The following is a 27,152-nucleotide window of genomic DNA, read 5'->3' on the forward strand; positions in this document are numbered from 1 at the left end:
TTTTCTCCAATTAGGAGAGGGGTGGTAGGGTTTGCTGGAAATAATAAAGGAAAATATATAGGAATATATGTATGTGTATTTGTTTGTATGTATGTATGTAAATATATACTGTATATTTACGCAAAAAACATATGGGGGATTGGAAATGATGCAGACAATTACATTGATGGAAGCTACATTCTACTCGCAGTAGTAAAGCTGATCTACCCCCTAAAAAAAAAAAGAGAGAGAGATATATTTTTTTGTACATACTTTATTGGCCCAATTGTTACCAACTTTCTGCCTAAATAGACATACCCAAAAGTAATTATTTTTCATGAGATGACAATAAACAATAACTAGTAATGCTGCATAGTTCTAGACAGGTCTGGAACTAACCTTTCTCGTAAGAAACGGTTATAATTGCAGAGGCTTACTCACTTTTAAGGACACAAGCTCAAGTAGACTTTTTGTAGATTTTTTTCATATTATGAAAAAGTGGGGCAATGGGGCTTGAAATGACTGAACTGCTTTCTAAATATAGTTACAATCAAATTATAAATTACTTACGATAAGATTTCACATTTCTTATAACTGTAAAATAAATATGATCATAATTAGTGACAGTACAATATTGGCCCTATTTCATATTACTGATAAAAGAGACATTTCTCCTCAATGTCCACTGAGCGGCACTGACGCCATTCAAATGTTTGCCCTAACCCTAACCCTAAACCTAACCCTAACCCCTAACCATAACCCTAAACCTAACCCTAACCCCTAACCATAACCCTAACCCTAACCCTAACCCCTAACCATAACCCTAAACCTAACCCCTAACCATAACCCTAAACCTAACCCTAACCCCTAACCATAACCCTAAACCTAACCCTAACCCCTAACCATAACCCTAACCCTAACCCTAACCCTAACCATAACCCTAAACCTAAAAATTTAAGCAGAAAGTGATTTTGTCCTTCTGTGACAAGGAGAAAGTGGTCTTGTTTAAATTCTATGAAATTATTTAGTATTTTTTCATGTTGAGAGCTCTAAATCCGACCTGAGAATATCACAAGATTGCTGAATTCGCTAAACTGTCCCCTTTAATATGCCGCAGGCTGGGCTAGTCTGCGGGAGAGCAAATTGATTCTTTGTCTGGATAGGCCAGAAAATGTGACACATCACCCCTATGCAAATGTGGAGTCTGAAACATGACACTTCAAGTCAGCTCTACTGAGAGAGTGGAAACAGAGAGCTGACAGATGGGTCTTTCTGACACTATAAGGCCCGGGACTCTACGATGTTCACAGAGAGCTTTGTACACCAAAATGTCACTCGGAACTGATCCAGAACCACCCAATAGTCCCCCGTATAGGGGACTTAACATCTAATTAAAAGCATAAACTTTACTTAATTTTAACGCACCTAGAAAGTTAGAACCAAGCACCCCTCCTCGTCCACTGTACATAGAACCCACCTGACGCCCCACACCCCTAAAAAGTCCCCCTAACAGTTCACCAGCTCCCAGCTCCCAAATACATGCTCCAGTGTGAGCGAGCCTGCACCAGCCCCAGCAGCCCAGCTCTGGGTTCCGTACACCCCGCCCCCTGAACCTCATGTTTCCTGGTCTTCCACACTGCCATTTTTGCCTGCCCCAACAAGTAATTTACTAGGCAGTCCCTTTGCCTTGTTGGCTACGCTCTACCTACTGTAGGACCTCTAACATTTAAGTCCAGTCACCCCCAACCCTCGGCCCACCCCGGACAGAAAACAACCCCACCAGCCTGGAACAAGAAAAAAACCTTGCATTGTCTCCTCCTCTCCACAGAACAGACCCACTGATGGATCAAGGTGCAACGTGTATCTGTTCGAAGCGATAGGCCTGTGAATAGTCCTCTCCTGTAGATCAGCAATACGCTTCTCTGTGGGAGGCTTATACAGGGAGCGCCAATATCCTCTCAGAGAAGAGCCCGGTCCCAATCTCCGCCAGCCACCCCGTTGCCCTCAGCCCGTGAAGATGGTATTTCTAAGCCACATTGGGGCGGTAGCGTAGCCTAGTGGTTAGAGCGAAAGGTTGCAAGGTTGAATCCCTGAGCTGGCAAGGTAAAAATCTGTCAGTTAAACCCACTGTTCCCAGGCCGTCATTGAAAATAAGAATTTGTTCTTAACCGACTTGCCTAGTTAAATAAAGATAAAATAAAATAAATAAAATAAATTCACAGCCACCCCATTGCCTTCAGCCTATGCAGATGGTATTTCTGAGCCACAGTCACCCCTCAGCACATGCAGATGGTATTTCTGAGCCACAGTCACCCCTCAGCACATGCAGATGGTATTTCTGAACCACAGTCACCCCTCAGCACATGCGGATGGTATTTCTGAGCCACAGTCACCCCTCAGCACATGCAGATGGTATTTCTGAGCCACAGTCACTGCTCAGCACATGCAGATGGTATTTCTGAGCCACAGTCACCCCTCAGCACATGCAGATGGTATTTCTGAACCACAGTCACCCCTCAGCACATGCAGATGGTATTTCTGAGCCACAGTCACCCCTCAGCACATGCAGATGGTATTTCTGAGCCACAGTCACTGCTCAGCACATGCAGATGGTATTTCTGAACCACAGTCACCCCTCAGCACATGCAGATGGTATTTATGAGCCACAGTCACCCCTCAGCACATGCAGATGGTATTTCTGAACCACCCACGTACAGAGTATTTTTGCTGGCTGTGCAAAAGGTCCCTAGCTCCGGGGTCTTGTACGTCACAATAATTACCTCACCCTGCTGGTTCTCCCCTGCAGCAGCAATGGTTCCTCCATTATCAATGCTTCTAGCTGTGAAACGTCTCTGTGCCCAGCGAAGTAGAACGAAGTTATAGCTGACATATGGTCCTGCTCCAGATCCATCAGGAACAAGTGCCCGTCATATCCAAGGTCCCCTGCATTGTTGGTTAAGGGCTTGTAAGTAAACATTTCACGGTAAGATCTACACCTGTTGTATTTGGCGCATGTGACAAATACAATTTGATTTGATTTTGATTTGCTCTCCTCAGAACACACCAAGAGTCTCTTCAGACCAACAGTCTCTTCAGCACACCCCCTTCTGGTACAGAAGTCTCTGTGCAGCTTATAGATGGAAAGCTGTCACTTTGGACCCAATGGGCATATACTTACCTAATTGTGCGTCGCCCCACGGACCTCCCGGTCGCGGCCGGTTACGACAGAGCCTGGGCGCGAACCCAGGGACTCTGATGGCACAGCTGCAGTACAGCGCCCTTAACCACTGCGCCACCCGGGAGGCCCCCGATTGTCCAGTGTTGACCAAAATCGATCCACCAGTAACCTCTGCAGTTGCTTGATGAGACTCTGTGGGCAATCCAACACCATCAGCCAGTGCCTGAGCATTGAAGCAACCAAGTTGTTAGTGACAAGGACCTTTACAAGGTCCAATATGCAGGAATCGATCAACCATTTCCTGGTTGCTAACATTCTAACAGTTTGTCTAATGTCAATTTATGTGGCAAAACAAGCAGTCATTGTGTAGAGAATCCTTGTACCATCTAAACCGCTGTGAAATATATTTTCCAGAACCCAAAATATTGTGTTGTCAGGTGTTTGAAGCTGGTGTACAAAACCCAAAATGAAAATATGCAAAACTGAAACTTAAAAACGGGAAGCATAGGATTAGCGCACATAGAACAGATATACCACTTCTTAGACTTGATTTCATTGAGAAGGACGGATCTATAACTTACATTTCTATGTGAATTTGGTCGGGTCGCCCCAAAAAAAGTCACATATTGCAGCTTTAACTAAAAGACATCAGTGGCAACAACCATTTAGACAACTTAGCTGTAACCTTGTCCACCAGACCCGCCCAGTGTCTCTCTTAAACTCTGAAGTCCCCAAGAACACCCCCAAAGAACTCCCTACTCTGCCCCACTGTAACCCCCCCCCCCCCCCCCCCCCAGAAAGACTAGGAGACCCTTCTCTGGCCCATCCCCATAAATCAGACCCTCATTCTGCTCCCAGTTCACCTTAGCTGATGCCAGTATATGCCCAGTGAAACCTGGAGCGGCAATCCTGTTACAGCTCCAATTACAGACATAAAACCTACATAGCCTCGCTGCACTAAGCCTCTTGCCTGGCTACCCAGACTTCTTGCTCCAGCCAAAATAACTCTAGTAGACAGTTTAATGAGAGCGGCTGAAGAATCCATACCAAACTCTAAATCATTCAGAAAGGGCAAGGCTGTCCCCCGGTGGTCAAGTGAGTGCCATACAGTTGTCAAGCCTTTAAAGCCTTAAAATAACTCAAATAGGTTCACAGAGCTGATTGAGCATCAAGGAAAAAAGAGTAATAGCAAGAATAATCAAATGGTCAAACAGACTTATTGGAGAAAGTACTGTGACATCACACTTATTGGAGAAGGTACTGTGACATCACACTTATTGGAGAAGGTACTGTGACATCACACTTATTGGAGAAAGTACTGTGACATCACACTTATTGGAGAAAGTACTGTGACATCACAGTTATTGGAGAAAGTACTGTGACATCACACTTATTGGAGAAAGTACTGTGACATCACACTTATTGGAGAAAGTACTGTGACATCACACTTATTGGAGAAGGTACTGTGACATCACACTTATTGGAGAAAGTACTGTGACATCACACTTATTGGAGAAAGTACTGTGACATCACACTTATTGGAGAAAGTACTGTGACATCACACTGATTGGAGAAAGTACTGTGACATCACACTGATTGGAGAAGGTACTGTGACATCACACTTATTGGAGAAAGTACTGTGACATCACACTTATTGGAGAAGGTACTGTGACATCACACTTATTGGAGAAGGCACTGTGACATCACACTTATTGGAGAAAGTACTGTGATATCACACTTATTGGAGAAAGTACAGTGACATCACACTTATTGGAGAAGGTACTGTGACATCACACTTATTGGAGAAAGCACTGTGACATCACACTTAATGGAGAAAGCACTGTGACATCACACTTATTGGAGAAGGTACTGTGACATCACACTTATTGGAGAAGGTACTGTGACATCACACTTATTGGAGAAAGTACTGTGACATCACACTTAATGGAGAAAGTTCTGTGACGTCAATGGCCAGGAGACAAACATAAAGGGACAGGTTGGGAATGATCAAGAAAATGAATGGCATCAATAGAAGACGGGCCATCCCGGGCACTAAAATCTGACGAAAAGACTGCAATGCACAGATGAGGAGCAATCAGACATGTTAGTGGAGGCCTTTGCAGGTATCCACAGCACTGCATCCCTAAGCCCAGAACTAAGCTAAGAAGCAGGGAGACCATGCTGGAGACGAACTGAACTACACACCAGAGGAGGATCTCAGAGTTAAAACACCAATCCTTTTGGATGCAGAATGCTCTTTGGCTGAGATAACGAAGGCGAGTAAAAGCAGCTGGCTGACACAATATGCTATGAAATGTTTCCCGAGACCTATCAGACAATTGCATACAAATAATTCTCAATAATTTTTTTTTTTTTTTAAATGATTATGAGAAACAGTATTATTACCCAAAGCCCTGGAAACACGCTCTAGCAGTCCCCATAGCTAAACCAGGAAAAGAACCAGGATCTATCTCTCAACTCAAACACATATCAAGGAATGGAATGTATAGTCACAGACAGACTCTTGTATGTAACTAGATCGGACAATACAGGTCCGGATCGGTTCTACTCTCACAACCAGTCGTGAAGTGGAGAATTGGACCGCCCAGGGAAGAGTGTGATCAACTGACATTTTCAACCTCTCCCTGATCGAGTCTGTGATACCCACATGTTTCAAGCAGAACACCATAGTACCTGTCCCCAAGAATGTGAAGGTAACTTGCCTAAATGACTACCACCCGTAGCACTCACGTCTGTAGCCATGAAGTGCTTTGAAAGGCTGGTCATGGCTCACATCAATACCATCATCCAGTTAATCCTAGATCCACTCCAATTCGCATACTGCACCAACAGATCCACAATTGACACAATCTCACTGCCCTATCCCACCTGGACAAAAGGAACACCTATGTGAGAATGCTGTTCATTGACGACAGCTCAGCGTTCAACAACATAGTGCTCACAAAGGACCCTGGGACTAAACACCTCCCTCTGCAACTGGATCCTGGACTTCCTGACGGGCCGCTCCCAGGTGGTAAGGGTAGGTATCAACACATCTGCCATTCTGATCCTCAACATGGGGGCCCCTCAGGGGTGCGTCCTTAGTCTTCTCCTGTACTCCCTGTTCACCCATGACTGTGTGGCCAAGCTTGACTCCAACACCCTCATTAGGTTTGCAGAACAGTGGTAGGCCTGGTCATCAACAACGATGAGACAGCCTATAGGGAGGAGGTCAGAGACCTGTCAGTGTGGTGCCAGGACAACAACCTCTCCATTGATGTAAGCAAGATAAAGGAGCTGGTCGTGGACTACAGGGAAAGGAGGGCCGAACAGGCCACCATTAACATTGACGGTTGGCCTCCAGAGTGGCACAGTGGTCTAAGGCACTGCATCACAGTTGCTAGCTGTGCCACTAGAGATCCTGGTTTGAGTCCAGGCTCTGTCGCAGCCAGCCGTGACCGGGAGACCCATGGGGCAGTGCACAATTGGCCCAGCGTCGTCTGGGTTAGGTGAGGGTTTGGCCAGCAGGGATGTCCTTGTCCCATCGCGCACTAGCGACTCCTGTTTTGCGGGCCAGGTGCATGCACGCTGACACAGTCACCAGGTGTACGGGGTTTCCTCCGACACGTTGGTGTGGCTGGTTTCTGGGTTAAGCGGGCGTTGTGTCAAGAAGCAGTGGGTTGTGTTTCGGAGGACGCACGGCTCTCGACCTTCTCCTCTCCCGAGTCCGTAAGGGAGTTGCAGTGTTGAGACAAGACTGTCTCAGAGAGAACAGTCTATAACTTGGGTGACTGGAGTCTGACAATTTTTTGGGCCTTCCTCTGACACTGCCTGGTAAATAGATCCTGGATGGCAGGGAGCTTGGCCCCAGTGATGTACTGGGCAATACGCATTACCCTCTGTAACGCATTATAGTCGGATGCCAAGCAATTGGATACCACGACAAATGGGGAGAATAAGGGGTAAAAGTACAAATATATATATACTGTATGTGAAGAATGCAACAAAGATGCAGAATCATCTGGCCAAGTGCATAAAGTTCCCTCAGCGCTCAACAAGCAACATCTGACAAATGTCCCTCTACTTCTATTCGAGGTAAAAATGATGGATCAGACATCTTATCGATAGCAACAGCTCATGGTCCTACTGGAATCATATGTCCTTTTGACTCAATGGAGGAACGTAGTCAGATAAATGCTGATGAATGTCTTGCTTGAGCTGTGTATGCAACTGATTCCCCTCTGATGCTCACAGGCAATGTGTATAGGAAGAGATTTCTGAATGTTCTTCGCCCAGCATACACCCCTCCAACCAGACATGCTTTATCTACTCATTTGCTGGATGCAGAGTTCAGAGTTCAAGTGAAGGTCAAGCAAATCATAGAGAAAGTAGACTGTATTGCAATCATCTCTGATGGGTGGTAGAATGTTTGTGGGCAAGGAATAATTAACTACATCATCTCCACCACTCAACCAGTATTCTACAAGAGCACAGACACAAGGGACAACAGACACACTGGTCTCTACATTGCAGATGAGCTGAAGGAAGTCATAAATGACCTTGGACCACAGAGGGTATTTGCACTGGTGACAGACGATGCTGCAAACATGAAGGCTGCTTGGTCTAAAGTGGAGTCCTACCCTCACATCACACCCATTGGCTGTGCTGCTCATGCATTGAATCTGCTCCTCAAGGACACCATGACACTGAAAACAATAGATACAATCTACAAGAGAGCCAAGGAAATGGTTAGGTATGTGAAGGGTCATCAAGTTATAGCAGCAATCTGCCTCACCAAGCAAAGTGAGAAGAAAAAGAGCACCACATTGAAGCTGCCCAGCAACACCCGTTGGGGTGGTGTCGTCATCATGTTTGACAGTCTCCTGGAGGGGAAGGAGTCTCTCCAAGAAATGGCCTTATCATAGTCTGCTGATATGGACAGCCCCATCAAGAGGATCCTCCTGGATGATGTATTTTGGGAGAGAGTGGTAAGCAGCCTGAAACTCCTGAAACCTATAGCAGTAGCCATTGCACGGATTGAGGGAGACAATGCCATCCTGTCTGATGTTCAGACTCTACTTGCAGATGTAAGAGAAGAAATACGTACTGCCCTGCCCACTTCACTGTTGATCCAAGCTGAAGACTTATGCCTGTTGGACTAGTAACCGAAAGGTTGCAAGATCGAATCCCCTAGCTGACAAAGTCAAAATCTGTTGTTCTGCCCCTGAACAAGGCAGTTAACCCACTGTTCCTAGACCGTCATTGTAAATAGAATTTGTTCTTAACTGACTAGCCTAGTTAAAAAAAGGTCAAATAAAAAAAAGCCCATACACACCGCAGCATACATGTTGGACCCCAAGTATGCTGGCAAGAGCATCCTGTCTGGTGCAGAGATCAACAAGGCCTATGGTGTCATCACTACTGTGTCTCGCCACCTCGGCCTGGATGAGGACAAGGTTCTTGGCAGTCTGGCGAAGTACACTTCCAAGCAAGGGCTTTGGGATGGAGATGCAATATGGCAGTCATGCCAACATATCTCATCAGCCACCTGGTGGAAGGGACTTTGTGGATCTGAAGCTGTTGCCTCCATCATCCTCCAAATCCCACCAACATTAGCTTCCTCAGGGTGCAACTGGTCCTTGTTTGGGAGCACACACACACACACACACACACACACACACCAAAGCACGCAACAGGCTGACCAATACAAGGGTTGAAACATTGGTGGCCATCTGGGCAAATTTGAGGCTTTTTGAGCCTGACAACGAGCCATCCTCAACAAGGTTGGAAAGTGACAGTGAAGATGAGGCCTCAGAGTCTGATGTTCCAGATGTGGACATTGAGGAGGTCCAGGGAGAAGATATGGAAGCCTGAGAGGAAGTCAACCAAAGCTTTAGTTACTAGACTATCATTTTACAGATGTTTGTTGAAAACATTTTTAGGAGATGCGATGGATCATTGGGGATCATTCAATATCCCCTTTCTTTTGTTGTTCAGTGAAATCATCTCATGTGAAGAGTCAATTCGTAACTAAATTGTAAAAAAAAAAAAATATATTGGAAGGATTTAATCATTTGCATTTATTTCTACTTATGATAAGGTTAAAGGTTTATATTTCTGTCTCCATATGATACGGTAAATATATCCAATGTAAAAAAACATCTACATTTAAATTGTATTAATATTAATTTGCATATATTCCCGTTAATTCCCACAGAAAGTTTCCACCTCTGAATATTCCCCAAAATGTTGCAACCCTAGTCCCGACTGAAGCCCAGTGACTCATCCTATGGTTTCTTGGGAGAGTGTGCGACATGCTGACATTCTGCTGGAGGTCAAAGTCTATTTCTTTTTGTGGCACTTCTTTCAAATCGCCATTCATTCCTGCTGCCAATCATCACTCCGTATCCCTGCGAGACAGTTGATGAAAAGAATCTGGTTCAACTTGGGTTAACGGTCCGTTTTCTTAGAACTTGTCTACGTGACATTATGGCCGATCTCTAAGAAACTGATAAAGACCCAACCTGCCAATGGACATGTACGCATGAACAAAGAATTGGTGATGAATGTATGAATTAAATGAAGCTTCTAGGGGTTCATGTGTAGTAGTTATCTCACTGGACACCGGAAAGGAAGACATTATCATAGCTTATTCAAGATATACATCAAATGGATGGGGAGAAATGTGTATACTATTTATGGTTAATCTCAATAAAATTACACCTTCTAAATAGGAAGAATGATATGATTTGATATTTATTTTAAACCTTGCATTAGTACATGTTGTAGGCTTCTCATTAATGCATGAATCAATGTGCGAAGTAGGGCCTACATGAATATTGCCTTCATAAATGACATTCTATTTCCATGGTTTTATAGAGCACATTATCTGAGGGAGATTCAAAGTAAATCCTGAATGGCAGGGTAGCCTAGTGGTTAGAGTGTTGGACTAGTAACCGGAAGGTTGCAAGTTCAAATCCCCGAATTTGTTCTTAACTGACTTGCCTAGTTAAATAAAAGGTAAAAAAAAAAAAAGAGCATTCTTAACAACACAAAGAGAGAGAGATCAAGACATTGTTGCCGTGGCCACAGCAGGAAGTTAGCTTGTCTAGATAACAATCAACACCCCTTTTCAAATATTTGACAGACACTTCTGTTGAGCTGAATAGAGTAGATGTTTTTATAGCACCGTGATAAGGACACAGATTGGTGGTGGCTCAGACATGATCCTATCATAGAGGATATACCGAACAGCCTGTCCATCACCTGTTGCGAGTCAAGACATCACTGTCAGATGCGAGATGGGCTTAATAAGAAATGTTTGTAAAATGAGAAATATGGTGATGATTGTGTTAGAAGAAGACTGTAGCATACACCAGGTTAATTGTTTATACAGTAAAGCATACACTGAGTACACAAAACATTAAAAAGTCAATATTAGGAAGATGTTCCTAATTAAAAAAAAAAAAAAAAAAATCACCTTTATTTAACAAGGAAAGTCAGTTAAGAACAAATTCTTATTTACAATGATGGCCTACCCTGGCCAAACCTGGACGACGCTGGGCCAATTGGGACTCCCAATCACGGATGGATGTGATACAGCCTGGAATCAAACCAGGGACTGTAGTGACACCTCTTGCACTGAGATGCAGTGCCTTAGACCGCTGTGCCACTCAGAAGCAAATGTTTGGTATACTCTTTGTCCGTTTCATATATGTCAAAACACTTCTTTCATGTTAACAGATTGATTTGTTAAAGTTGAGATGCTGAGAGGAGACTTTATAATGTTGCAAATGCACTAAACAAGTGATGGGATTTCAGTCCTGGCCCGCAACAGGTAACCCTCAATGACTCGTTTTAAGTCACGTCCTCGTTAGAGGCATAGGCGTGGATCAGACAACCAGTCAGTATCTGGTGTGACCAACATTTGCCTCATGTAGCATGACACATCTCCTTCTCATGATCAGGCTGTTGGTTGTGGCATTTGGAATGCTGTTCCACTCCTCTTCAATGGCTGTGTGAAGTTGCTGGACATTGTTGTGAATTGGAACACACTGTCGTACAAGTCGATCCAGAGCATCCCAAACATGCTCAATGGGTGACATGTCTGAGTATGCAGGCCATGGAAGAACTGGGACATTTTCAGCTTCCAGGAATTGTGTACAGATCCTTGCGACATGGGGCCGTGCGTTATCATGCTGAAACGTGGTGATGGAGGAAGATGAATGGCACGACAATGGGCCTCAGGATCTCGACACGGTATCTCTGTGCATTCAAATTGCCATCGATAAAATGCAATTGTGTTTGTTGTCTGTAGATTATGCCTGCCCATACCATAACCCCACCGCCACCATGGGGCACTCTGCTCACAACGTTGATATCACCAAATCGCTCGCCAACAAGACGCCACACACGTTGTCTGCGGTTGTGAGGCCGGTTAGACGTCCTGACAACTTCTCTAAAACGACGTTGGAGGCGGCTTATGGTAGAGAAATTAACATTAAATTCTCTGGCAACAGATCCGGTGGACATTCCTGCAGTCAACATGCCAATTGCATGCTCCTCCAAAACTTGAGAACTCTGCGGCACTGTGTTGTGTGACAAAACTGCACATTTTAGAGTGGCCTTTTATTGTCCCCAGCACAAGGTGCACTTGTGTAATGATCATGCTGTTTAATCAGCTTCTTAATAGGCCACACCTGTCAGGTGGATGGATTATCTTGGCAAAGGAGAAATGCTTACTAACAGGGATGTGACAGGCTATGTTAGAGATGCAATCTAACTTTGTTGCCTAACATAAAGCCCTGATTGGTTTAAAACTTGCACTGAATACATGTTGTTCTCTAATTCTCACGAAAAATGATTGGCCGATCGATTGGTTTCCCGCCTATAAATATCTGGACATTTGGATTGAGAAGGATTGAATGGTAAAAAAAAAAAAAACATACAGATGAGGTTAAAAAAACGAAGATTTAAAATAAATAAATAAATATATATACACATCTTACCTCTCCCTAAATAGTAGGAAGCAGATTGTACAGTCCTGCCAGTTCTTGACTATGGTGTCACCATTTACCAGATTGCAGCAGCAACTACTCTTAACCCTTTGGATGCTGTCTACCATATCGTGCTTTGCTTTATCACAGGTGACTTGTTTTGTACTCACCACTGCATCCTGTATCAAAAGGTTGGCTGGTCCTCATTAAAGTCCCGTAGACTTCACTATTCCCTTTTTGGTTTACAAAGGTCTACTACCCAAGCTTCCAACTTACTTAGCTTCGTTGTTAAAATATGAAAAACATGAGGTGACAAACCCGTTCACAAGGTTGGTTAACTCTCGAGGTTCCTCGGGTTTCCAAACCTCATTGCTCGAACCAACTACAAAATACATTACAATTGGATGTTCTGGTGCCGCTCGGGCAATTTAAAATATTGATTGGGAACTTTCTTATTGAGGACTGAAAATTGTTTTTCTTTAATATTTATGTTGTGCTGTATTTTACTGGTTTTATATTGTATTTTATTTTTGAAATTGTATACGCAGGACTCCCTTGTGAAAGAGACCCTGGTCTCAATGCTGACTCCCAGCTTAAATAACGGTAAAATGTAGTGTAAATTAAATCTGTTATGTAGGCTACAGTCAATCCGTCAGGGTGGTTGATGGCACTGCAATCCCAGAGTGCTCTTCTCCTTTTGCTTACTGTAGCTAAATGCACAGTGGCAGCCAGGCTGTGATTCAGGTCGGGACATACACAGTAAGCCATTTATAGAAAAGGGTCAAATATTAGTTTGGAATCGTTTTCACCAGGTGAATCACTCTGGGATGCCTATTTTGTTTATTTATCACTCACTTAAGGCCTAGTTCGGGGGTATTCAACCTTAGGTCTGCGGTACTCTATGGGGAGGTCAGCTATTTGTATTTATTTATTTTAAATGGGAAATGTTTGTATTTTATTTCAATGTTTTTATGAATATCGATAGCAGAATAAATGCATTTTGAATGACGTACTTACAGTAGAAAAAAAGATGACAGAATATAGTTTCAAGAAGATATTCTAAACTATTTCACTCATTGTAGCTAATTACACTCACTGGCCTACCAGTAGAGGACTCACTGGCCTACCAGTAGAGGGCTCACTGGCCTACCAGTAGAGGACTCACTGCCCAACCAGTAGAGGACTCACTGGCCTACCAGTAGAGGACTCACTGGCCTACCAGTAGAGGGCTCACTGGCCTACCAGTAGAGGACTCACTGCCCAACCAGTAGAGGACTCACTGGCCTACCAGTAGAGGACTCACTGGCCTACCAGTAGAGGGCTCACTGGCCTACCAGTAGAGGGCTCACTGGCCTACCAGTAGAGGGCTCACTGGCCTACCAGTAGAGGGCTCACTGGCCTACCAGTAAAGGGCTCACTGGCCTACCAGTAGAGGACTCACTGGCCTACCAGTAGAGGGCTCACTGCCCTACCAGTAGAGGACTCACTGCCCTACCAGTAGAGGACTCACTGCCCTACCAGTAGAGGACTCACTGGCCTACCAGTAGAGGGCTCACTGGCCTACCAGTAGAGGACTCACTGGCCTACCAGTAGAGGACTCACTGGCCTACCAGTAGAGGGCTCACTGCCCTACCAGTAGAGGGCTCACTGCCCTACCAGTAGAGGGCTCACTGCCCTACCAGTAGAGGACTCACTGGCCTACCAGTAGAGGGCTCACTGGCCTACCAGTAGAGGACTCACTGGCCTACCAGTAGAGGACTCACTGGCCTACCAGTAGAGGACTCACTGGCCTACCAGTAGAGGACTCACTGGCCTACCAGTAGAGGACTCACTGGCCTACCAGTAGAGGACTCACTGGCCTACCAGTAGAGGACTCACTGGCCTACCAGTAGAGGGCTCACTGGCCTACCAGTAGAGGGCTCACTGGCCTACCAGTAGAGGGCTCACTGGCCTACCAGTAGAGGGCTCACTGGCCTACCAGTAGAGGGCTCACTGGCCTACCAGTAGAGGGCTCACTGGCCTACCAGTAGAGGGCTCACTGGCCTACCAGTAGAGGGCTCACTGGCCTACCAGTAGAGGGCTCACTGGCCTACCAGTAGAGGGGGAAAAATGCTACTGGTCAGCTTTCTTGTCTTGGGACATACATTTTTGCCAACACATGGCTAACCTTTGTTTAACCAGATAAACAGCTGCTATTTGCAAAAATGCGTTTGGAGTTACCTTTCCAGGAATAGGCTATGTTAGAGTTTACACTTTACACGTTTACACTCTTCCAATTATAAATGTGGAGACTACCAAATCTATTACTTTTTTTAAATGTTCATTATGTCTACTTTTCCTTGACACCACCATTCACCTGATAATAAGACAAGACGTGATCAACATTTTTCTTGCTAAAATGAGGCAGGTCCCTGGGGTCACCAGTTTGCCTGGGTTGTGGTGTCTAAGCAAGAAAAGCTTGAAGCTCCCTGGCCTATTTGGTAAAGGATAGCCACTTACCAAAAATATAGTACATTGTACATCTATTGCTTTTGGGGGGAAAAAAACAACTGTTCTTACGTTGCTTTACCACCGATGTCTGTTTAAATGTTATAACATTGTGTTATTTCTACCCCTCCTTTCCCATTACAGAAAAACCAGACGGAATCGCGTTTGGTGTAATTTTGCCTTCACGCGTTTCCGTAGGAATGCGTATCACGTGAGTTCGAGAAAAAGTCAGGAAGCAGACAATCACAAACAATTTCTTGCAAAATATCAAATGTATTAACTGCAGTTAACTCGATTTAGGCTTTTGTTATCATGGAGTCGACCCTCGAGCTACATCTTGATGATACGTAAGTGATTATCTGATCGAGACTCGTACAAAACCGTTACATTTTGTGTAAACATTCCTGAAACGTGTATCCATGTCGTTTTGATAGCATGAAAAATCCAGCCATTATCGGAGTTCTCTGCACCGACCAACAGGGACATATTCTAGGCTGTAAGTAAAATAACAATTTCTTGTTATTTTCATTATTTATCTTATTATTCAGCAGGCAAACATTTGACTGGCGGTGTTTGAAAAGTGTGAAAATATCCCCTTGAAATGGCAGTAGCTAACGTTACAAATATTAGATAATGCAATAAGTAAAATTAATAGTAGCTATAGCCCGAGCTTGTTCTTTGGTAGGGGGTAAATCCATTTGAATTCAATCACTTTTTGACAGCACCCCTCTTTGTATGGAACGAAACCTTCCATACATATTTTACCATTGTATAATTGCTAATAAAAAGTGACATTTTGTACCCGAATAACAAAACATTCAAGAGAGCACCGTGTACAAAGTAGACCTATTTGGCATACCCCACCATAGCCCAATAATGTACTCCTAAAGATGTGTAGGCGAGCAAAACATTACTCCTTAAAGGTAGACTCAGCGACATGAAATAGATGCAGAAGGTAAACAGCACCGTGTGGTAATTTCCACAACACAACTTCTCTATGTTGGTGACCTGACAACCACGCTGTGAACCAAGTCCTGCATCTCATTCATCTCAATAGTTACTTGTTGCAACGTCATCTCGTGACGTCTACCTTGGATCCTATGTTCTTTTCAGAGCTAGACTGGCTCTGGCAGCCAAAACAATATCACGTCAGAAATAATTTCACAAATGCAAAATACACACTTACTGTTTTAACCGGGTTTATCACAGTTGCAGCCGACTGTATTTTTCTATTCCAACACGTTTCTGGTGGCATTCTTCCGTTACACACACACACGCGTGTCAGGTGCATGCTATAGCTCATTAGCACAGGTGGTCGGTCGCCTCTCTTCTGTCGGTCTTCCGTAGGCATATGCCGTAACATGGAGATATGGCCGTGTGGGAACAATAGCCCTATAAAGGTGTGTTGTAGTTGAACATTTAGTTTTAAAATATTTATTTCTCGCTGATATGAAAGATATGTTCCTTTTATGTTTTGAAAAACCACACGGCAAGCGATGCGTGTTCACGTTTAGACTGAGCGTCAGGTTGATTAACAAAAGCCACCGGGGAATCAGACGCCTTCTAGCATAGGCACTAAAGGTAGTTAGCGTCTATCAATGGGGTAACCCCCCCCCCCCCCCCCCCCATACCATGAGACATGTCTTTATCAATGGAAAAAGAGAAACGGTTGAGATTGATATAATTTAAACGTTTATAAACAGGGTGGTTAAACTATTTCATACATTTTTTTACACTATTTTTTTTGTAAACATGTCATTTAAAAAAAAAAAAAACTTAAATGTAAATTATCTAAAAACATGTCAAATCCCCCCCAAAATTGTTCATATTCGTTGAAGCTTAAACCCTATTTTTACATAATCTGAGGTTTTTGTGTTGTTCCCGCCATCGGTTGAGACATGCTATTGAATACAGGGCCTAGCTAATGTATCAGGCCCCCTTTTGATACAAGTGAACTTACCACAAGATCAGCCTACATTTTGCTCTGTTCTTCCATATGACTGAATCTGAGTCTACTTTGTCTTGTGCTCATTTCAGGTCGTGGCTCTCTGTCTGATGAGCATGGTGGAGTGGTGTCTGTACTGGCCAGACAGGTAGCCTCTCTCACCAAAGACCCTACAGACAGCCCCACAGTGTGTCTGGAGTCAGATTCAGGGTGAGGAACAACATCCAATCAGGAGTCAATATTAGGGGCGAGTTCCTTTTGTATCGTTTGGTGCCCCGGGGTTGGTAGAGATTTCAAAATGAACTCACCTTAGTTATATAACCAGTTTAACTGGTCCATTTACTATTTACAAATAGAGTTTCTAGCACCTTCCTCTTTGCCACTTGTATGGATCGTAAACTATTGGATAGGAAATGATGCAAAGTCTGCCCAGCCTTTCCATCAGAGGGAAAGGCCTGACATATTATCATGTTGCTGATACCTTTGCAAGTTTTTCCACATCTACATGGCGGGCATAGGTAGGAACTAGGGGTGGATTTGGGACTCGACTGGGAGCTTATCTGCAAAGTGCATGCGTGTCTTGTTGTCTAGTTAGGTTTTCTTTGACTGTGCTGCCACCTTGTGGACATCATGGGTATGTGCACAGCTTCATATAGTTCCCTGAACTTCACCTTTACATTGCACTGTGCATATCTGAGCAGTCAAAACAACTAATTTGAAACTATGTGCAAGACATTGGCATAAAACACGGATCCCCAGTGGGCAACATGCAAATTACACCATGACATGCTGCCTATGGTATTTAATGGCATGTCGAGCAGAGCCAGAGTTGGTCAGTTACTGCTGATCAAGGATCAGTTTTGTAGTTTAGTGATGTCTTGATTGAAATACAATTGATTGGCCACGGGCCATATTGTCTGTTTTCCTCCACAGGAATATTCTAGTGAGAGCACATGGAACCATCACAGTAGCTGTTCATAAGATGTCGTCATGAAGTCGCCCGGTGAAGATGGAGGAGTCTGTTTCTGTTTGTAAAAGCTGTTTGTTCACTAATGCTAAATAATCCCACACAATACTGCCCTGCCAAGCAAAAAGGCAGTAACTGCTTGGAACTGAGAAAAATGGCTTTTATTTACCTTGGTTTAGCAGTTACTGCTAACATGACCCCCATTTTCTCCAACACACAATACAATGGAGGCAGGATACTTGTCTACATGATTAAGCATGTACCTAATGTAGCAAAAATGACATTAACTCATTTTTGACCACATGAGCAGTTACTGCCGTTTTGCTTGGTAGGGCAGAATACATTATCTGGATCTAGGAGGTCACATACAGGTGTTAGAAGATTCCATTTCTTCTTCTTCAACTGTCCGTCTGTTTGGCCAAGAGTCATATTTAACTGTCTGTTTGGCCAAGAGTCATATTTAACTGTCTGTTTGGCCAAGAGTCATATTAAACTGTCTGTTTGGCCAAGAGTCATATTAAACTGTCTGTTTGGCCAAGAGTCATATTAAACTGTCTGTTTGGCCAAGAGTCATATTAAACTGTCTGTTTGGCCAAGAGTCATATTAAACTGTCTGTTTGGCCAAGAGTCATATTTAACTGTCTGTTTGGCCAAGAGTCATATTTAACTGTCTGTTTGGCCAAGAGTCATATTTAAAAGTCGAGTCCATACTATTTGAGTTATGTTTTGTTTAAGTTAATAGGTCTGATCAGTTTTTGTACCAATATTTGTTGACCTGGCAATTACTTTTTGGGACATTTTTAATCTGCAATCATGTCTGATTTCAAATTCCTGTAGAGATATTGTATTCATATTAAAAGCAATGTAACATCAATATGCAATTTTTCACTTTTGTTATGGTGTCTGTTCTGTAGTAAAAAGCGTACTGCCACGTCAGGGGGACTTAGTTATGTCACACTGTACTGGCTGGACCGAGATCCTAGTTTTTAGTGCAATTGTGAAGTATGCCAAATGAACCTACCACTTGTTAGGATACTAGATGAACATTGAGTCCTCATCACAGTTCACTCTCTTAAGTGCTGTCTGTTTTCAAATGAGTGGTGTGGCACATTTCCCTCTTGTGGGATGAGTAAGTAAACTTGACCTACAAGCCTACAGGAGTTGAACATTGAGTCTGGGTCACCTCTCACAGTCTCCATTACAGCCGGAAGGTCACCAATAATCAAAATCAGATCACATTTTATTGGTCACATACACGTTTAGCAGATGTTATTGCAGGTGTAGTGAAATGCTTGTGTTTCTAGCTCCAACAGTGTAGTAATATCTAACAATTCACAACAATACAAACAAATCTGAAAGTAAAAGAATGGAATTCAGAAATATATAAATGTTAGATCGAGCGATGTAGGAGTGGCATAGACTAAAATACAGTAGAATAGAATACAGTATATATATGAGATGAGTAAAGCTGTATGTAAACACTATTAAAGTGACCTGTGTTCCACTATTAAAGAGGCCAGTGATTCCATGTCTATGTATATAGGGCAGCAGGGTTGCGAAACGGGGTGGAAGCCGGCTAGTGATGGCTGTTTAACAGTCTGATGGCCTTGGGATAGAAGCTGTTTTTCAAGGCATCCTATTCCCAATTAACTATAGTTAAGTAATTAGTGCATTAAATGGAGAATAGGGTGCTATTTGGGACTCATTTGCAATCCGTGTGTTCATGACCATGGCAGAGACAGACACCGGGACTTAATTTGTTGGCTGACGGTAAACATGATGATGACGACGATGAACCTATATTTGTACAGTGCTCACTCAAGTGTGTAACATGTATCACAGCCCCCCCCCCCCCCCCCCCCCCAGTTTGATCTATGTATATTCCGAAAATATTTATTTTAGTGATGAGTTAACTCACAGATATGGAATTTAGCAATCAGTGCTCCCTCAAATGAGGGATGAGTGTGATTTATGTGTTGTTCAGCTGCTCGCTCTCTTTCTCTCCCTCACCTCTCTCGTTTAAATGTTATACGCGTTTTACGTCTGTGAATATTCACAGTTCACATGTCTCAACAGGTGCCCACGCTTCCAGCGAATGCATTTTCAGTTCAATGTATTTATTTATAGGGCGTTTCAGGTAGATAAACTTGAACTGGAATATGTATTAATCTTCTAACCTTCTCCATGTCAAGTCTTTTATTTTCTCCTTTTAGATGGTTCAGCATTTCTCTTAGCGCGTCTTGCAGAGGTAATTCTGTGCAAATAATAGGCCTAGGTGTGGTAGGAGGTATTCGTGTCAAAACCTAGAAAAGTTATGGTTTTATACCATTATATCATCTCTCATTATTACACAATTTGAGTTCAGGTCACACAGATAAGATCTTGCGCTAATGTTTCTCTGCAGTGGATGGGATGTCCCGTTAGCTGCAGAGAGAACACTGCAGTCAGCGATTCCGCCTGGGCTGGCTGGCTGGCTGTCTGTGTCAACCTGCAGAAAGACTCACCCCAATCTCCGACTCTGTAATGGTTCTCAGCTAATAGCCTAGCTCTACATGAACCTACTGGCCAAGTTTTTAGCATGATGTTTTGACAGCAGAGCAGACGTTGTTTTTCTACGTCGGGAGGTTTTCAGAGAGAGCTCCACGTTTCAATCACGTGTCAGTCCCTGTGGAGGGCGGCTTTGGTTCACGCGACCTCTCTCACTTCATCGCCAATTTGCTGTTGACTGTTGAGGTAGTGGAGTTTGAGTCGCAACTCAGAGGACGGAATTCAAACGTTGAACTAAAGTTATTATGGCGACTTCACCCTCAGTGCCATCAAGTGAACGGGTCCTGTTCTGTAGAATTATATGCAAAGGAAACTTCTCCAAGTAGGCCTGCCTCCTTTCAAGTGCACTATCAAAAGGATGGATCGCGCACCTCAAGTGTAGGAATCTCCATCTCCTCGAGCGCAGAACACCACCGTTGTTATTTACTGAAGTTCCTATGTAAAGTCAAGAGGGAAATTGGTCAGAATCTTATTGAAAATTAAGGTATGTATATAAGTATACTAAATAGACTGGTTTTCAGTCATAATTAATCAATAGTTATTGTTCTAGACAAGTGTTTTTGCAGTTATGTATTTATTTTTTAAAGGGTTTTAGTGATATGTTTTAATATATATTTTTTTTTTACTCACAAATACACAACAATTGAGTGTTTTCCCACCGGGCACAAATTGATTGCATCAACGTTGTTTACACGTCTTTTCAACGACTCAAAATACAATGGGGTCACGTTTAATCAACGTGAAAAACTGATTGGATTAGCAAAAATTAGCAAAAATTAATTCATGTAAAGGAATTTGGGAAATGTTTGTCTTTTTTTTTTTACCCGACTTTTAACCTACAGTGAGCTCCAAAAGTATTGGGAGAGTGACATTGTTTTTTTGTTCTGGCTCTGTATTCCAGCACTTTGGATTTAAAATGATACAATGACTATGGGTTTAAAGTGCATACTGTCAACTTTAATTTCAGGTTATTTTCATTCATTCATTTCGGGTGAACCGTTTAGAAATTATAGCACTTTTTGTACATAGTTCCCCTCTTTTAGAGGACCAAAAGTACTGGGACAAATTCACTTATGCTGTATGTGTATGAAAGTAGTCAAAAGTTTAGTGTTTGGTCCCATATTCCTAGCACACAATGATAACATCAAGCTTGTGAAGCTCAAATATCATACCGCCAAAACATGCTAACCTCTCACCCTTACAATAGGGGAGGTTAGCAGTTTTTGGGGGGGGTATGATATTTGTGTGTCTGTAACTTTCTCATCATCATTATTCATGGTTCATTCAGGACTATCCGTAATCATGGTAGGATCCACATTAATGTCAAAGTGTTAAGAAACATATTATATTCTTATTTACAATAAAAGTGACTCTAAAATGACATTATTTACCATTCATTTATATTAGGCACAAAATAATCTGAAACACAACCAAAACAAACAGCATGTGCATCCATCAAGTGTGTAAGAGTCACAAGCTTGATGTAATCATTGCATGCTAAGAATATGGGACCAAATACTAAACTTTTGACTACTTTAATACACACAAGTTAATTTGTCCCAGTACTTTTGGTCCCCTAAAATGGGACTATGTACAAAAAGTGCTGTAATTTTTAAAAATTTATTTTATCTTTAGGCAAGTCAGTTAAGAACAAATTCTTATTTTCAATGACAGCCTAGGAACAGTGGGTTAACTGCCTGTTCAGGGGCAGAACGACAGATTTGTACCTTGTCAGCTCGGGGGTTTGAACTTGCAACCTTCCGGTTACTAGTCCAACGCTCTAACCACTAGGCTACCCTGCCGCCCCAATTTTTAAATGGTTCACCCAATATGGATGGAAATACCCTCAAATTATAGCTGACAGTCTGCTACTTTAACCTCAGTCATTGTATCATTTCCAATCCAAAGTGCTGGATTACAGAACCAAAACATTTTAAATAAATGTCTCACTGCCCCAATAGTTTTGGAACTCACTGTAAATCCAATGAAATGGTTCACATTTTGAAAAGCATTCCAGGTGAAGGTGGTTGAGAGAATGCCAAGAGTGTGCACAGCTGTCATTAAGGCAAAGGGTGGCTACTTTGAAGAATCTCAAATATAATATATATTTGGATTTGTTTAACACTTTTTTGGTTACTCCATGATTCCATATGTGTTATTTCATAGTTTTGATGTCTTCACTATTATTCTACAATGTAGAAAATAGTAAAAAAAAATAAAGACAAACTTTTGACTGGTACTGTAGGTTGTAATCTCATTGATCAACATCTCAACCAAATACTACCCAATTATCCACGTTGAAATGACGTAGGGTGCCCAGTGGGATATGTGTTCCTCTAACTAAATCCAAACAGCTAGTGGGTAGTGATGATCTGTTGTTTGATGTCCGGTGAGTGAGGGGCAATAATGCAGCAAGACCTCTCTAGGAGTTCAAATTTACAATACTGTGGTGTTGTATGGTCCAGATCTGGGTTCAAATAATGTTTGAAATCATTTCAAAAACGTAAGCTGTGCTTGATTGCCTGCCCGTGGGCATACAGACCTGTCCACTACCTCCACTGACCATATGGCTATGAGCTTTCTGATCCTCTCAAGACTGCGGCTGCCCATCCGGAGGCTTCAAGAAGTACTCGAGCTGACTTGGATCTATCTGATCTAGCTATTGTTGTAGCCTATATTTCTTTTTACATGACTTCTGGTTTATTTAGCTTAACAAGCGCTTTGAGAATCTGTCTGTAAGGAAAAGCTCTATAAATATTTCATTTATTATTATTATTATTGTTGATTGAGCTCTCCCTGTCGCAATGGAACTAATAGAAACGTCCCAAAAGTGCAAACCCTGTGCACCTGGCGCTCCAGGCGAGCTAATGCATAACGCTCAAAGTTTGTGGAAGATTTCAAATAGTACTTGAACCCTTTTGAATACTTTGGTGTATGAGTTCACTGTACTGTGGTGTATGGTCGTTCCGTTCTCTTTTTCAGGGATAATAAACTAAGCCAAAAGCTTTTCATCTAACCACCAAGCAGCTTTTTAGCGACGTAATCTCACCATTCCTCATGACTAATGTATTTTGCTTTTCTTATTAACACTAAAAGAGAATGTGAGAATGTCGGATTGGCTTTTAGTATGGTATTGTATTACTGGAGTCTACTGGGGAGGCAGAGCTACAGTAATTGTAGCTATGGATCCGTGGTCACAAAGCTTGTTTGTACACTAATGCCTATCAAAGTAAACTGATACAGTATCTCATTGTATTCAACACTTAATAATGCCTAAGGTCTTCATTTCAGTTATTTGCTCTCACATAATGAAAAACCTTGAGTTGAGAACAATTACTCTGAGATGAGAGCCTCTTTTGTCCTGTTAATTGAACTTTGATGACCAAAAACCCTCTTCCAACCCGGTCTACTCCGGCATAAACTAATCTACATGCTTAATTCATTGTAATGGATTGCCCTAGTTGACCAAACACTACAGAAGAAGTTGGATGTTGTAACTGTAGGTAACTGAACCCACTGGGCATAGTCAATGTCAATTCAACGTCTATGTGAATTCAAGTGAAATTAAATAAAATGTTGAATTATGTCTTTGGATTTAGGTAAAAATTGGATGAGAAAGAAATACCCAAATTTATGTCGATTACTTTTTGGTAAATACAAATAGTTTCCCCATTTTGATTCGATGACATCAGAAGGAAAAACTGACTTTTTTTTGCTGAAATTATGTGGAAACAACATTGAATCATCCAGTTTGTGCCCAGTGAGAAAGTGTCTAACCACAGGAGGTTGGTGGCACCTTAATTGGGGAGGACTGGCTCGTGGTAAAGGCTGGAGTGGATTTTTTGTTGTTGCTATTTTCACTATTACAATTATAGGCGCACTTGTTGGCCTTGGCGTGAAAGGGCTCGGTTTTGATGAATAAACACGTTGTGGGTGTGTCGAGGCTTGGACCCTCGCTGGCCAATCAGTGCTCCATGGCCAAATATGTGGTTGCTCGAAGTAGTTTTTCTTATGTATTGCCTTGGAATCAACTCCAACTCCAATGTTAGTCCGTTATAGTTTGTGAAATGGCTTACAGAAATGAAATAACAAAATGCAGACCTATATTAGCAAAATATGCAAACTTGAATCCATTTTACAGTCCACATTGTTCTAAGCAAATTGTAATGGCTTCAATAGCATTCACACTTGACATAGGGGCTAGGCCTTCTGTAAATTACATCATGGCTGAGCATGGACATGCCAAACAATGGCAATAAGCAAGATTCAATTAATTATTGATAAGGCCTAAAAAAGATAACAAATATTTCTAATCAAATTCTTATCAAAACAACTTGTTTTAAATAGGCTATGTCACCCTTACAGACACCATCATTTCTCCCCACGGGCACATAATATTAAAACAACACAGACTATGGCGGCTTTTTGCAGTAGCTGGACCTGTCCAATATAAAGGGAAAGGGAGAACGTCCACTCACCGTTATACTGCTCCCAAATAGGTGTCACGCCCTGACCTTAGAGAGACGTTGCATTTATCTATTTGGTTAGGTCAGGGTGTGATGTGGGGTGGGCATTCTATGTTTTGTATTTCTATGATTTTGTATTTCTATGTTTTGGCCGGGTATGGTTCTCAATCAGGGACAGCTGATCAGCGTTGTCTCTGATTGGGAACCCTACTTCTTAGGTCGCCCTTTCTCTCCTTTCTTTGTGGGAAGTTAACTTTGTTTGTGGCACTATAGCCCCTTAAGCTTCAAGGTTGTTTTTGTATGGTTTATTGTTTTTGCCGGCGTCATTCTAATAAAAAGGAATATGTACGCTCACCACGCTGTGCTTTGGTCCTCTTCATTCCATGGCCGTGACAATAGGCCTGTGTTTTATGACTATAATCGGAACCAATTTACAGATTCAGATCGTGTTCACACATCTCTAGCAGTTGCATTGTAAGTATGAAAAACAAGCGACCATTTAAAAAATAAAATAAATAAATGTAATGATGTTTATAAAATCTCCGGGATAAAAAAAGACAGGCGTTGCTGTTGAACCAGCCTTCATTATAGTAGACGTAAGGGAGGGCTTGGGTTGAATCGGAAAACAAGGAACTGTTTACAGGTTACAGATAACTTCTAAATACGAGCTTCACCCTATCTCTCATTTCATGATGGACATGGACTTATTGATCTAAAGGAGACACATAAGAAAATACTTGCTTGGGCTAAGAAACAAGAGCAATGGACATTAGAATGGTGGAAATCTGTCCTTTGGACAGATGAGTACAAATGTTAGATTTTTGGTTCCAACCGCTGTGTCTTTTGTGAGATGCAGAGTATCGGTACATCCGAACATCACACAGTTGTCGTTGCCAGGATGGCAACAACAACTGCTCGAGTTACACCAGGAAGGCACAATCCCTACATCAGTGCTCAGACTGTCCGCAATAGGCTGAGAGAGGCTGGACTGAGGGCTTGTAGGCCTGTTGTAAGGCAGGTCCTCACCAGACATCACCGGCAAAAATGTTGCCTATGGGCACAAACCCACCGTCGCTGGGCCAGACAGGACTGGCAAAAAGTGCTCTTCACTGACGAGTCAAGGTTTTGTTTCACCAGGGGTGATGGTCGGATCCGCGTTTATCATTGAAGGAATGAGCGTTACACTGAGGCCTGTACTCTGGAGCTGGATCGATTTTGGAGGTGGAGAGTCCGTCATGGTCTGGGGTGGTGTGTCACAGCATCATCGGACTGAGCTTGTTGTCATTGCAGGCAATCTCAACGCTGTGTGTTACAGGGAAGACATCCTCCTCCCTCTTGTGGTACCCTTCCTGCAGGCTCATCCTGACATGACCCTCCAGCATGACAATGCCACCAGCCATACTGCTCATTCTGTGAGTGATTTCCTGCAAGACAGGAATGTCAAGTGTTCTGCCATGGCCAGCGAAGAGCCCGGATCTCCATCCAATTGAACACGTCTGAGACCTGTTGGATCGGGGGGTGAGGGCTAGGGCCATTCCCCCCCAGAAATGTCCGGGAACTTGCAGGTGCCTTGGTGGAAGAGTGGGGTAACATCTTACAGCAAGAACTGGCAAATCTGGTGCAGTCCATGAGGAGGAGATGCACTACAGTACTTAATGCAGCTGGTGGCCACACCAGATTACCCCCCCCCCCCCCACCCCCCTTTGTTCTGGGATACATTATTCAATTTCTGTTAGTCACATGTCTGTGGAACTTGTTCCGTTTATGTTTCAGCTGTTGAATTATCAACCATGTGCAATGGAATCAGTACATCAAAAATCTGTATGGCGCAACTGTCAACTCCTCTCAAACTTGGTGTTTTAATAAAGCTTTGGTGATTAAGATTTATTTCCAATCAGTCTCAGGAGCCAAACCCTTTGTCGACATTCTTGACTACTTTGCGATTGCATTGGGCAAAAAAAATATATATACAGTGCCTTGCGAAAGTATTCGGCCCCCTTGAACTTTGCGACCTTTTGCCACATTTCAGGCTTCAAACATAAAGATATAAAACTGTATTTTTTTTGTGAAGAATCAACAACAAGTGGGACACAATCATGAAGTGGAACGACATTTATTGGATATTTCAAACTTTTTTAACAAATCAAAAACTGAAAAATTGGGCGTGCAAAATTATTACTGTATTTGAGAGGAGGGAGGCTATGCTTGGTTTTTAAGCAAATACGAAGTATACAGGCACCAAAATCACATTAGTTTACTCTTGTTCCATGTCATATGGTCAGTGTGCGTCACGGCTGGATGGGCTGCGTTTCCGCTGTCAAACTTCATACCATAACCAACTGTGTTACTGCTAAAACCAGATTTTGGTTGGTCTAAAATATCTCTATCAGCGCTGCCTGAAATTAGCACTTTGGATAGTAGACTGTATGCAGCTGCTGTTGTTAGTAGCCGAATGAAGAATCGTCTCGTTTCCATGCAGTACAGCATGTCAGGTCGCTACAACATTTATGTAAAGAGTTTTTTTGCTTGTATCTGTCGCAGTTCAATACTGCGATTTCTATTAATCTGATTGGTCAATGCAGCCTAT

The 27,152-nt window shown here is 42.7% G+C and overlaps 2 protein-coding genes across 3 annotated transcripts in view; both read left to right on the forward strand.

Moving 5' to 3' along the window:
• Positions 1-14,609: 14,609 nt before the first annotated feature.
• Positions 14,610-18,433, forward strand: lamtor5 (late endosomal/lysosomal adaptor, MAPK and MTOR activator 5). Of its 2 annotated transcripts, XM_036988918.1 has the most exons (6): positions 14,610-14,633; positions 14,785-14,851; positions 14,941-14,987; positions 15,075-15,136; positions 16,678-16,795; positions 17,519-18,433. In XM_036988918.1, the coding sequence occupies exons 3-6, from the start codon at positions 14,953-14,955 to the stop codon at positions 17,577-17,579; spliced, it is 276 nt and encodes a 91-aa protein (XP_036844813.1). In that variant the 5' UTR covers positions 14,610-14,633; positions 14,785-14,851; positions 14,941-14,952; the 3' UTR covers positions 17,580-18,433. The 2 variants fall into 2 exon arrangements, with proteins under 2 accessions (XP_036844813.1, XP_021472619.1); XM_021616944.2 differs by lacking the exon at positions 14,610-14,633 and having other exon boundaries at positions 14,811-14,987.
• A 1,686-nt stretch (positions 18,434-20,119) lies between these two features.
• Positions 20,120-27,152, forward strand: part of slc16a4 (solute carrier family 16 member 4) — an 82,577-nt gene continuing 75,544 nt past the window's right edge. Inside the window, exon 1 of the mRNA XM_021616945.2 lies at positions 20,120-20,583. The gene's annotated coding sequence lies outside the window, so the exon portion shown is untranslated. The remainder of the gene's footprint in view (positions 20,584-27,152) is intronic.

This window comes from Oncorhynchus mykiss, chromosome 9, assembly GCF_013265735.2.
Source record: "Oncorhynchus mykiss isolate Arlee chromosome 9, USDA_OmykA_1.1, whole genome shotgun sequence".
In the NCBI taxonomy this organism is placed as follows: domain Eukaryota; kingdom Metazoa; phylum Chordata; class Actinopteri; order Salmoniformes; family Salmonidae; genus Oncorhynchus; species Oncorhynchus mykiss.